The sequence below is a fragment of the Rhizophagus irregularis genome, chromosome 14, assembly GCF_026210795.1.
Source record: "Rhizophagus irregularis chromosome 14, complete sequence".
Taxonomy (NCBI): Eukaryota; Fungi; Glomeromycota; class Glomeromycetes; order Glomerales; family Glomeraceae; genus Rhizophagus; species Rhizophagus irregularis.
Genome location: NC_089442.1, coordinates 4,192,512 through 4,204,684, shown reverse-complemented (window position 1 = coordinate 4,204,684; position 12,173 = coordinate 4,192,512). Strand labels below are relative to the sequence as shown.

The 12,173-nt window shown below is 27.6% G+C and overlaps 3 protein-coding genes across 3 annotated transcripts; 2 read left to right on the top strand and 1 right to left on the bottom strand.

The window, feature by feature from the left end:
- Positions 1-2,626: 2,626 nt before the first annotated feature.
- OCT59_006606 (uncharacterized protein) lies at positions 2,627-3,013 on the top strand (the record flags this gene model as incomplete). The annotated part of the gene is made up of 1 exon (XM_066141370.1): positions 2,627-3,013. One exon carries the CDS (start codon positions 2,627-2,629, stop codon positions 3,011-3,013), a length of 387 nt encoding a protein of 128 aa, XP_065998161.1.
- Positions 3,014-5,657: 2,644 nt separating this feature from the next.
- OCT59_006605 (uncharacterized protein) lies at positions 5,658-5,960 on the bottom strand (the record flags this gene model as incomplete). Its single annotated transcript, XM_066141366.1, has 1 exon — positions 5,658-5,960. The coding sequence occupies one exon, from the start codon at positions 5,958-5,960 to the stop codon at positions 5,658-5,660; it is 303 nt and encodes a 100-aa protein (XP_065998160.1).
- A 2,839-nt stretch (positions 5,961-8,799) lies between these two features.
- OCT59_006604 (uncharacterized protein) lies at positions 8,800-12,123 on the top strand (the record flags this gene model as incomplete). Its single annotated transcript, XM_025309554.2, has 14 exons — positions 8,800-9,069; positions 9,154-9,231; positions 9,310-9,367; positions 9,427-9,634; positions 9,713-9,844; positions 9,920-9,999; positions 10,061-10,212; positions 10,288-10,493; positions 10,567-10,695; positions 10,785-10,934; positions 11,013-11,292; positions 11,370-11,481; positions 11,565-11,745; positions 11,825-12,123. 14 exons carry the CDS (start codon positions 8,800-8,802, stop codon positions 11,937-11,939), a joined length of 2,151 nt encoding a protein of 716 aa, XP_025169072.2. The 3' UTR covers positions 11,940-12,123.
- Between the last annotated feature and the right edge of the window lie 50 nt (positions 12,124-12,173).

Sequence of the window (12,173 nt, the reverse complement as noted above, 5' to 3'; positions counted from 1 at the left end):
ATAAAAATGGATCGACTTTTTTTACAGGGCGAGAAAAAATTAAAAAATTGGAACGTAACAAATGTTCTGATAGATTTTTTTTTAAAAAAACAAGTATTTGAAACGTTAAAAACGTTTCGATAAAAGAATTTAAAAATCTGAACGTTAGGTAACGTTCTGATAGGTTTTTTTTAAAAAAAATAACATTCGAAACGTTAAAACGTTTTGATAAAAAAATTAATAAATAGGAACGTTAGTTAACGTTCCTACAGATTTTTTTAAAAAACAAGTATTCGAAACGTTAAAAATGTTTCAATAAAAGAATTTAAAAATCAGAACGTTAGGTAACGTTCTGATGGGTTTTTTTTAAAAAAAAGAACATTCAAAACGTTAAAAATGTTTCGATAAAAAAATTAATAAATAGGAACGTTAGTTAACGTTCCTATAGATTTTTTTTTAAAAAACAAGTATTCAAAACGTTAAAAATATTTCGATAAAAAAATTAATAAATCGGAACGTTAGTTAACGTTCCTATAGATTTTTTTTTAAAAAAAAAGTGTTCAAAACGTTAAAAATGTTTTGATAAAAAAATTAATAAATCGGAACGTTAGTTAATGTTCTGGTAGATTTTTTTTAAAGAAAAAATGTTTCCATAAAAAAATTAATAAATCAGAACGTTAGTTAATGTTCTGGTAGATTTTTTTTAAAGAAAAAATGTTTCCATAAAAAAATTAATAAATCAGAACGTTAGTTAATATTCCGGTAGATTTTTTTTAAAGAAAAAATGTTTCCATAAAAAAATTAATAAATCGGAACGTTAACAAACATTCTGACAAATTTTAATAAAAATTCAAAATAAAAAAAACGAAATGTCAAAAAACTTTCCGTTTTATTTAAAAAGTAAAATAAAGAAAAAAATGAGTTAAAGATTGGTTTAACTTTTAAAGATTGGCTTTAACTTCATCTAAAAGAAGGTAATCTGAAGCTAAAACCGTTATATTCAATACAGCACGTGTTGTTATTTCGGGCAATCTTATTGATCAGCCAATATTATAGTTAAAAAAAAGTTAAACTTAAATACCAATTGATCAAATATAAAACAATCAGTAAATTTAAATTATACGATAGTTATCAATTGGGTAATAACCTTATTGATACCCGATTGAAGTATACAACAATTTCTAACTATCAAATAAATCAGGTGACTGATCAAAAAAAAAGTTACCAATCAGGTAGGTACCCGATTGGTCAGCATTTTACCTGTGTGTGGCACTAACAGCAGATTTGTGGACTGGCAGGAATCAGAAAGGATTTCTTGAAATTACATGTTCGTATATAGATCCAGAATTCATCCTTAAAGAGGTTATACTTGCGATAGAATATGTCCAATATCCACATAACGCTGAGCATATAGCTGAATGTTTTGAAGGTATTTTAAAGAAATGGAAAATAAGATATATTACAGCTACAATCACCACAGATAATGGCTTAAATATAAAAAAGGCAGTTAAATTGTTAAATGGAGTTAATTGGATGGGCTGTTTTGCACATACTTTACAGTTGGTAGTAGGAAAGGGACTGCATGTAGCGAAAACTCTGATATTACGGGTAAAACGTTTGATAGATTTTTTTATGCCGCCTAAACAGTCCAAAAGGCTTAAAAAGATTCAAAAAGACCATCCTTCTCTTGCTAATAATAAGGAAGGTGAAGAGCCTGTAGTATATATTATTGATTTAATTATTTTTTTTATTAATAATAAGGAAAAAATGTAATATGGTGGTCGTCACCTATAAACAACAATATTAATAATAGTCCGAAATTTAAAATTTTATTTATTTATATTGTGTAACTTATTTTTAAAGTACTTTGCTAAAATATAATAATTGCCGCATAAGCAGCAAAATTTTTTTTTGCTATATTACATGGAATTTTTGTGGATTTCCATGGAATTTTTGTAAAATCCATAAAAATTACATAAAAACTAGTCTGAAATTTTATGTTTTTATTATGGCTACTTATTAAAATTATCTAACTTTAACCCATAATATTAATTAAAATTCTTATTAAATTCTATAAAATAACCCGATAGAAATGTTCAGTACATGTTGTTCTATCATTTTATCGGTTTAGTTTTTTTTTTTACTATTCAATTTACAATTTATAAAAATTTGAAGTCACATAATATTAGTGTGGTTTATAGGTGACGGCCACCATATGAAATGTAAATACACTGAAAACACGTTAAAACAATTCATTTTAAAAAATAAATTAAAATTTATTAAATAATATTGACTACATACACGTTCTATTTAATTTACTTTATTTTAGGATGCTTCCAAAATTTCTAAATATCTGAATACTATTGCTGACGTTTCAACTAGATGAAATTCTAGTTACTTAGCTTGGAATCGTCTTATCAAACTAAAAGGATACATTAAGGGATTACTTAATCACCTTAAGCTTGAGTCTAATCCTGATTCCCAAAAGGATGCAAAGCGACTAAGAAATATAATGATAACAGAGGACGAATGGTCATTAATTTTGGATTTAACTAAAGTACTTTCACATTTTGCAGACGCAACAGATTATTTAGGTGGAAGCAAATATTGTACTTACAGTAGTATGAATCCCACTATAATTGAAATTATGAAATGGATTCGTCCATCTTCAAGTAACAATAACTTTACTGATATTAATCTTGATAGAACTGTTGATGCTTTTGGGGAAGTTTCTGAATTAGAAAAAAATAGGGAAATTAATACACCTATTAATACTCGCAATATTTTAGATCAAGTAAAAAAAAATTTGTATGATGCAATGATTCATTATTTTAATCCAGCATCATCAGAAGCTCTTCTGGCTGTCCTTCTTGATCCACATTTTAAAAAATTACAATCATTTACGCCAGACCAAAAGCAAGTTGCAGAAAATGAATTGCAAAATAAATATAATGAAATAAAGTCCAACCAACCCTCTACTGCTTCATCCTCACCTCCAGCTTCATCTCAGCGAAAAAAAAAGATCACTATTTGATGCCTTTACTAAACTATTAATAACCGAAAATAAAATAGGTGATTATTTAGCATTAGAAGAGATTCCGTTTGAAAAAGATCTATATGCTTAGTAGAATGAAAAAAAAGAAAAATTTCCAGTTTTAAGCCAATTATCTAGAAAGATATTAGGCATTCGAGCGGCATCTACTCCTTCAGAATGACTATTCTCAGATGCAGGTAACCTTTTAACTGTTAAAAGAACATGAATTAAACCTGAGTTATTTAGCCGTGTTATATTCTTAAAATGAAATAGTCACTATTTTGCTAGTATTCACCCTTCAGCTCAACAAGTAACTATTCTTGACGTTTAGAATTTATTATTCTATTATATACTTATATACTTTATATAAATCTCATAATGAATTTCAATAAAGCAATTTTTGAATAAAAATTTTTTATTTTTTTTTTATAAATCTATAAATACAAATAAAACTGTGTGAAAAAATTATATTAGGTTCATGGGTTATTTACTTTTATATCCAGATACAAATCTGTTTATAACCTGTTAGTTATTCACAAATATCACAGATTAAGCCCAGTTTAGCAAAAAATAATTTTTCTGGATAATCGGATTTAAAAATTCTTAACGGTAACAGATTTTTTTATCCAGATATTAACCGGATACAAACACTAGTTAATAGGGGTTATTAATAAAAAATGTAAAAACGCGTTATACATATATAACATTTTATATGATATTATTACAATTATATAATAATAGTCATTTTTTTACCACAATCATAATGTAAATATTATAAAGTAAAAAAAAGTTGGAAGAAAAATAATAAAAATACCGAGTGATCAACAGCTCTGTTAACTAATATGTATACTATTAAAAAAAGATAAATATGGCGTAACTATATTAAGATCTTATAGCTAGTTATACCGAAACTATAGATAAATGAGTCATAGAAGTTTCAGCATTTTAGGAAGTTTTGGCAGATTTCAGCATTTCAGCATTTCGCTACAATATAAGAGTTTTGGCATTTCGGCATTTCGCTACAATATAAGAGTTTCGACATTTCGCATTAGGCCAAATGGGTTTCAGCAAGCAACCTTACAGAAAGTACTAGTACTAGTGCTGTTTACTGCTTTCTTAATAATAGCATTAAAAGATTCAACGCTTTGAGTACTTTGTATTCTACCATTAAATTGGAATGGTAAATAAGATTTAGCACAACTAGAATGATTAAGATATAAAGCTTTTGTCATATAAGATTGACATTCTGGAAATAAATCTATCATTGATTTCCATTTTTGTTTAAACAATAACAATTCAATACTTAAAGCATTTTGACATGAATAAAATGCTTTACTAAAAGAAAGAAAATTTTCACCTAATTTTGCTTTAAGATGTTTTATAATATTCTGCCATATATGAAAAAGACAGTAAAAATAAGGTGTTATTGGGGAAACATGAGATGATGTATTGATTAGATCAGATTCAGAATCAGTCCAAAATGATTTTAGAGTCAAATTATTAGTTACTTTTATTAAGCATTGCAGGATCCATATATATGTAGATGCCATTTCATCCTCTACAAATGCATTTGCCACATTTCAGAACCTTCCATAATTATCCCTGACTATGAATACACTTAGATACATGTTGTATTTGTTAGTTTTGCATGTATTGTCATTCAATAATACATTGTGAAAACGGTGATACAAATCCTGCTGCTCAGATGATATCTAAAAAATGCCCGATAAATGACGTTCATTACCAGAGTGACGAATAAACACTTTCCAATTCAGATCCTCAGTCATTTTTTTAAAAAAACTATTAAGAAATGAACCAGAGTCTGGAGAGGACCCGCTTACTTATAATAAAAGTTACCGTAAAAAATTGGCCCTTTACTAATAGTTTTTACCTTACTTTTTTCTTAAATTCTATTGGTTAATTAGCTAAAAAGAAAAAAAATCATAACAATGTAACATAAAATTTCCTTTTATAGTAGGATCTGCAAAGAATTTTATATATGATTTTTATCTTAGGCCTGGGGGTGACCTATCTTATAAGTAAGCAGGATCCTGTCTGGAAATTCATTTTTACAATTTTCACGTAGCTTATAGATTGAATTATAGACATCTTGCTTATGAAAAACATGATATAGATGTTTTTTCTTAAGAATCTCTAATTGTATAATGGGCGCAACCTTGCAATCTATAAAAAATCTCAAATCCTGTAGACCTGTACCATGTTATCATTGAATTAACGATATCTTGCATTAAGATGAGCAATCTCAGTGGAATTTAATTCATGATTATATACATCTACTAATATTGTACATCTTATTTGTTGCTCTGTTTTTGGTAATTTGAAGTTGCAATGCCACTCACATTCTGTTTTGTTAGAATCTCGCACACGATGTTCATTCTGATTAATTTTCTTACGTGCCTCATAATTACCACTTAGAGAATAACGAAATGATTTGTGACAGGTAATAGTATAATCATTTAAATCTTTATCATTTCAATAAACCTGATAACCAAAGTCTCTTTCCTTCTATCAGTCCTGACTAACCTCGTGCCAGCAGTCACGGTAATACAAGTAGGCAATATTTGTGTATAAATCTATCAACAGATTTTCAGTCATCAAAACTATTTCCAATAGTGAGATTATACTAATAAGTAGAATAATCAGAAGTGCTTATATTATTAGATAAAGATTCAGATAGTTCTATAGATTCTATTGCATTAGATAGAGGTTCTACAACAGAAAAATTATTGTTTGGAGGTATACTAGTATCTTCAACGGAAAAATAACTATTAGAAAATATAGTAATATTTTCTAACTCAATGGAAAAATAACTATTAAGAGGAGTAATATTCTTTAACTCATTACTATTACTTTCGGGAAAAGATATATAAAAGGTATCTTCGCTATTTTTGGGAAAATTTATGTAGGATTCCCAGTCTAATTCCATTATAATAAAGAATTTGCAAGGATAAGTAATACTGCATTAATTATCACATTTTATAAACGAAAATAGTTTAGTGAGACAAATATTTATTTGAAAGAAATGTGTTTGACATATAGATTTGCGTGAAATAAAATTTAAAATAATTGTTCACCCCTAAGAAATAAAAAAAATTTAAAAATAATTAAATTCACCCTGTTTAAAAACTACCCCGAAAAAAATTTAAAATCATCTGAGATGAAATAATATTAAAATTTATTTAAAATAACCCGAGGGTGAAATTAAATTTAAAAATTAAAGTAATCACCTCGGGTGATTAAAATTAAAAATAACCTGGAGTGAATTTTAAATTAATTCAAATTAAAGTACTAATTTAAAATACAATATAAAATTAAGAATAATATATATTTCACAGAAGATGATACAATTTAATCTAGTATGATGAATATTATCATATGATTAATAAATAATTATTTGTTTATCATCATTTTTTTTAAATGTATTTTTCTTTTACAATACATACTCCTTTGCATTTCTTTTTTGCCAAATTTCAAATTAACTTCTAGAGATTTGTTTGTTATTTTATCACTTTTCTATTATGTTAGTTTTTTTCTTTGCTTTTATTAACTATGTTCTTTTTAGTTAATTTTGAAATGGCTTCTTAAAATAGTTTTGACTATTGAAGTTAAGGTAAATAAAACTTATTATTATTATCCACTCCATTCTTACTATCTGTTTCATTCAATTTTTATTCCTTTTTATGCAATTTTAATTTCTGTTTTTCTATCGTTCATTTCATTTATTTTTATTTTTCTTTTCTACTTTTATTTAATTTTGTTTCTTCTCATTTCTTTTTGTTTAAACCTTACTTTTCTTCATCTCTTTCATTTAATTTTCATTTATTTTTTTATTTATTTTGATCCTTTTATTTCTAATTATTCTTCCTCTTTAAAAAGTAGAGTTAATATAAAATCTGGTAATATAAAATAATTAAATAAATAATTTTTAAAACTATTAATAAACCACTTTTTTAATATTATTAATTGTGAATTAGATCAGTAAACTTTTATTTAAAAATTAGCCAATTAAATTTTAAATATAAATCATGTGATAAGATATGAAACTTAAGCATTTATACAGGAATGTTAGATCTAAATTTACCATAAAAATTAAAATATTAATATTAACTTTTTATTAAAAGTCTGGTAAAATTTTTGATTATTAAAAATAATTTTTCTATGAACTAAAAAGAAAAATTTATTAATTGCAATATATAAAAAAAAAGGTATTTTTTCTTTTTAGTTTATAGAAAAATTATTTTTAATGATTAAAAATTTTACCAGACTTCTAATAAAAAGTTGGCCAAATACTAATATTTTTAGTTATAATATATTTCAAAAATTAGTACTTAATTAATTAAAGTAATAATATAAATTAAAAAAAAAAATTAAAATAAAATCTAAATTTTAAAATATAAACTTTATTATTAAATGATATTACTGGTATATTATAAGTTTAAAAAAATTGGTTATATTTAAAATATATAAATTTAAGTTATTATAATATAAAAAATAAAGATGCAAATTTATTTTTTCTTATTTATTACTATTATATTATAAGTATTAGATAATTAAAAGAGTCATAATAATGTACAACAATAAAGAATTATGAAGAATTATGATTAAAAAATTCTTATTAAAGTTAATACTAATTATTACTACCAAAATTAATACCAAAATTAATAAATTTTTACTGAAATTTTTGACCAAAATTAAGCAAAATAATACTAAAATCAATAAATTCTTAAATTCTTACTGAAATTTTTGATTAGAATTCAGCTATTATCAGTGATTTTTAATTTATTGTCATTTTCAAATTAATGTAATCTCTTATAAGTTATTTCTCTAAAGAAATTAATATTCACAAATCTGAAAAATCCAGATTTTTTCTGAATAACTATATAGAGAAAGGTCAATTATTAGTGATTACCAGAGGAAATATTGGAAATTTTCAGTTATTTAAGTAGTTTTTCTTAAAAGTATAGTAATATTACATAAAGTTTTAAGGAAAACTACTTAAATAATTAAAATTTCTATATAAATTCCTTCAAAAATTGCTAATAATTGCCCTTTTCTACATATTTATCCAAGAAAATTCTGGATTTTTTAGATTTATAAATACCTATTACCTTAAATAGGTGATCTATATAGATTATACTAATTTGAAAATAGCAATAAAAAAAGAAATTACTTATATAAAATATATAGATTTTTTACAAAATTTTTGCTTAAAATTTTAGGAGTTATAATAGGAGTTATAATTTGCATAGAGGAATAGTTAATTATTTTAGAAAGGTTGTAAATTTGAATTACATTGGTAGAATTGCTGGTGATACCAGAATTAGAATAGAATTTTAGGCAGAATTAAAAATGTTAATGAAACTCTGCCTGTTGATATTTGCTAATACTAGTGCAGTAAGAATCATTTGTGATGAGATTTAGCAATACCTATAAATATAACCTTTTTAATATCAAATTTACTTTAAAGTAATTGATTGGATTAAATTTTTTTATTGAATTTATAAAAGTTACTTTCCAAAAAAAATAAATTGAAACTTTATTGGTAACCAGTTTACTGCGCCGACTACGCCGGTAGAATCAAATATAGACACAAAAACGGTGTTTTTTATTCTATATAAAGAATGGTCATTGTTCAGGAGTTTCGTCAAAATTTCCTATTATAACAATGCGCGTCAAATCACTTGACTTCAGGAATTTATAGAATTTATACGAATTTGAATCTAATAATAGTTTTCTAAAGAAATTCTGGAAAGCTTCAAATAAGGATGGATGATAATGATAATCAAGTTAATAGCGTTGGAAAATGGGGTCCACGACAGAAACACCACGTTGATCCAAATCGGCAATGGGCGGCTCAGAGCCGTCGTTATGAGTGGAAAGACACTTATGATGATGATATCGCTCCAACAGATCCAGAGTTGGAGACAGAACTTTTTGGAGAAGAGAATCATGTACATACAGGTATCAACTTTGACAAATATCAAGAAATTAAAGTCTCTGTCACGCCCGAAAATAGAATAAGGCCAGTAGAAGCGGTGAGTTTAGTAATACGTTAGTTATATTATATGTACCAAAACGCACTTTTTTCCCGATACTTTTTAACATTCACATTATTATAGTTTGATGAAGCAGAACTTCATCCAGTGATGAAGGAAAATATTAGGCTGGCTAAATATACTATCCCTACACCGGTTCAGGTATTGTTAATAATGGTCGCGTTATAGGTATATACGAAATTTAACGTGCGATTAATAAATGTTATTATTCCTTCAAAGAAATATTCAATACCTATCATTACTGATGGGAACGATTTAATGGCGTGCGCTCAGACCGGTATGTTCTTATGTTATTTTCAATAAGCCTGTCATTATTATTAACCTTTTATTTAATAGGTTCTGGTAAGACTGCAGCCTTTCTTATTCCAACATTATCTAAATTGTTCGGAAAAGCCAAAAAACTTGCTGCTCCCCGCCCCCAATCTGGAGCACGTAGGTTCAAAGCTGAACCATTAGTTTTGATTATCGCTCCTACGAGAGAATTGGCTACTCAGATATTCGATGAGTGTCGTCGATTTACTTATAGAAGCATGTTGAGACCTTGGTTGGTTTGATTCTCTCGTTTTATTGTTGAGTCTATTAAATATAAGACGATTAATTGTTTAACTGTTAATGATTTAAGTGTCGTATATGGTGGTGCGGAGGTAGCTCCCCAAAAAATCGAATTGGCCAAAGGTTGTGATGTTTTAACAGCAACTCCAGGTCGATTAAATGATTTTCTTGAAAGAGGGATTGTTAGCCTTCGTAGAGTCAAGTGAGTATTTAAGGTTTTTGGATGTATTTGATGTCTACTCCATTTATCAATTTTATTATTACTTTTGATATAAAGATATCTCATACTTGACGAGGCTGATCGCATGTTAGATATGGGGTTTGAAACCGATATCAGAAAAATCGTACAAAAATCAGGTTAGTCAGTTAAAGATGGATTTTATATTTAATATGTTTAATTTATTTATGAAATTTTTAGATTTATGCGAGGACGGGTCCAGGCAAACGCTCATGTTTTCTGCCACATTTCCAAGGCAGATCCGTACCCTTGCTACAGATTTTTTAGCGGAAAATCATTTGTTCTTAAAAGTTGGTCGAGTGGGTGGTACTACAAGTGATATCACTCAAAAGGTAGATCTGCTACTCAGTTATTATGACAATAGTGCTAATTTTATTAATATAATTAGTAATCGATAAATTGTATAGATTATGTTTGTTGAAGATCAAAATAAACGTAATTCTCTTGTCGAGTTATTATTAAAGCAACCACCATCTCGTACCCTCATATTCGTTGAAACAAAACGTGGAGCTGATTCGCTTGACGATTACTTGTATAATCAAAATTTTCCAACAACAAGTATTCACGGAGATCGTAATCAACGCGAAAGGGAAGATGCATTATTAGCGTTTAAGTAAGTTATATTCAATTACTTTATAAATAATGCAAATGACAATATCGATTCTTATAATCCTCACTTGTAATAGAACTGGAAAATCTCCTATCTTAATTGCTACAGCTGTTGCAGCTCGAGGACTCGATATCAAAAACGTGATGCATGTTATTAATTATGACCTTTGTAATGAAATAGATGAGTATGTTCATCGTATTGGAAGGTACGTAAATAATCAATCAATTAATTTTGTCATTTTATTATACATTTGTTTTGATATTTTATTAATTATTATATTTCAAATCATTAAAGAACGGCACGTGTTGGCAATAAAGGGTTGGCTACTACCTTTTATAACGAGAAAAATTCAGAGGTTGCTACCGAACTAGTAAAGATTCTGGTGGAATGCAAACAAGAAGTTCCACATTTTTTGCAATCATATATGCCCCCTGATAATAATTTGTAATTATTTTTTTCACGTTTACTTTTTTTAAATTTTCTTAAGAACATTTACTTACGCATTGTTTTATTAAAATTAAGAAATTTCGAAGATGACGACGACGGAGAAAAAAATTCGACGACTTCTAATTATGCTAGAAATACACAAGATAATAGACACGAAAATTGGGATAATGGTAGTAACCAAAAGTCTTCATGGGACGCTGGTAAAACTCAATGGGATAATAATAATCGGGCCGCAGGCAATAATAGTTGGGATAACGCAAAAAATTCGGATGATCCTGCACCGAGTTGGGATCCCTCAAAACCTACATGGGAAACAAGCCCACCACAAAATCAGCAACCTATGAATTCTTCAATGGTATCGAATGTCAATATCACTTTTTACGTAACTCTTCAGAAATAACTTAACTTATCGGCTGCTGCTCATTTTCACAGGTCCAAGATACGTATAATGCATCACAGCAACGTCCTTACCAATCTTATCAACAACAACCGCAGTCTCAATCTTTCCGATCTCCTCAATCGTTCCAACAACCACAACCACAAGGTATGGCACAATATACACAATCATAACATGCAACCTTCTTCACAATATCCACATCTTTAAATATGGTGGCACACAATCTGTAGTCAATGTCAATCTTCCAAGGACAAATAATCAATATGGTACGACTCCACAACAAACTTACGGTTATAATACACAATCGTCACAACGAGCGCCATCATACGGAGCTAGTGGCTACAGTGGCCCCCCTAATGATAACCGTTCTCAGCAAAATCCCTACAAAGGGAATAATGACGATAATATCAGGTATGATGGATTTTATTAATTATAGTTGTAATGCAAGCCCTTCTCAACTCAGATCTAAAATTGCCAAAAAAACCAAAAGGAACCCACGTCGCCAAGATGAGGCGACCCCCAGTCCAGACAGTTGGGGTAATGTACCACCACCACCACAATCAAATAACGAAGCATGGAATCCAAACAAAGTGCCGTGGGAGTAGACTAATATATATTCATTTGATTATTGAATGGAAGGTTTTAGTTTCTTACAAATATATATTTATATTCTTTTATCTTAAAAATCTGTTTTATGCAATGCATATGTTAAAGCTTATCATCATTTTATTGTATCTTTTCCCATTATTTTAGCAATATTAAAATTAAATGAATCACGTTTAATGAAATACGTTCATAGATAAAATTCACATGATCTAGAAAGATCATCATTTTATAAA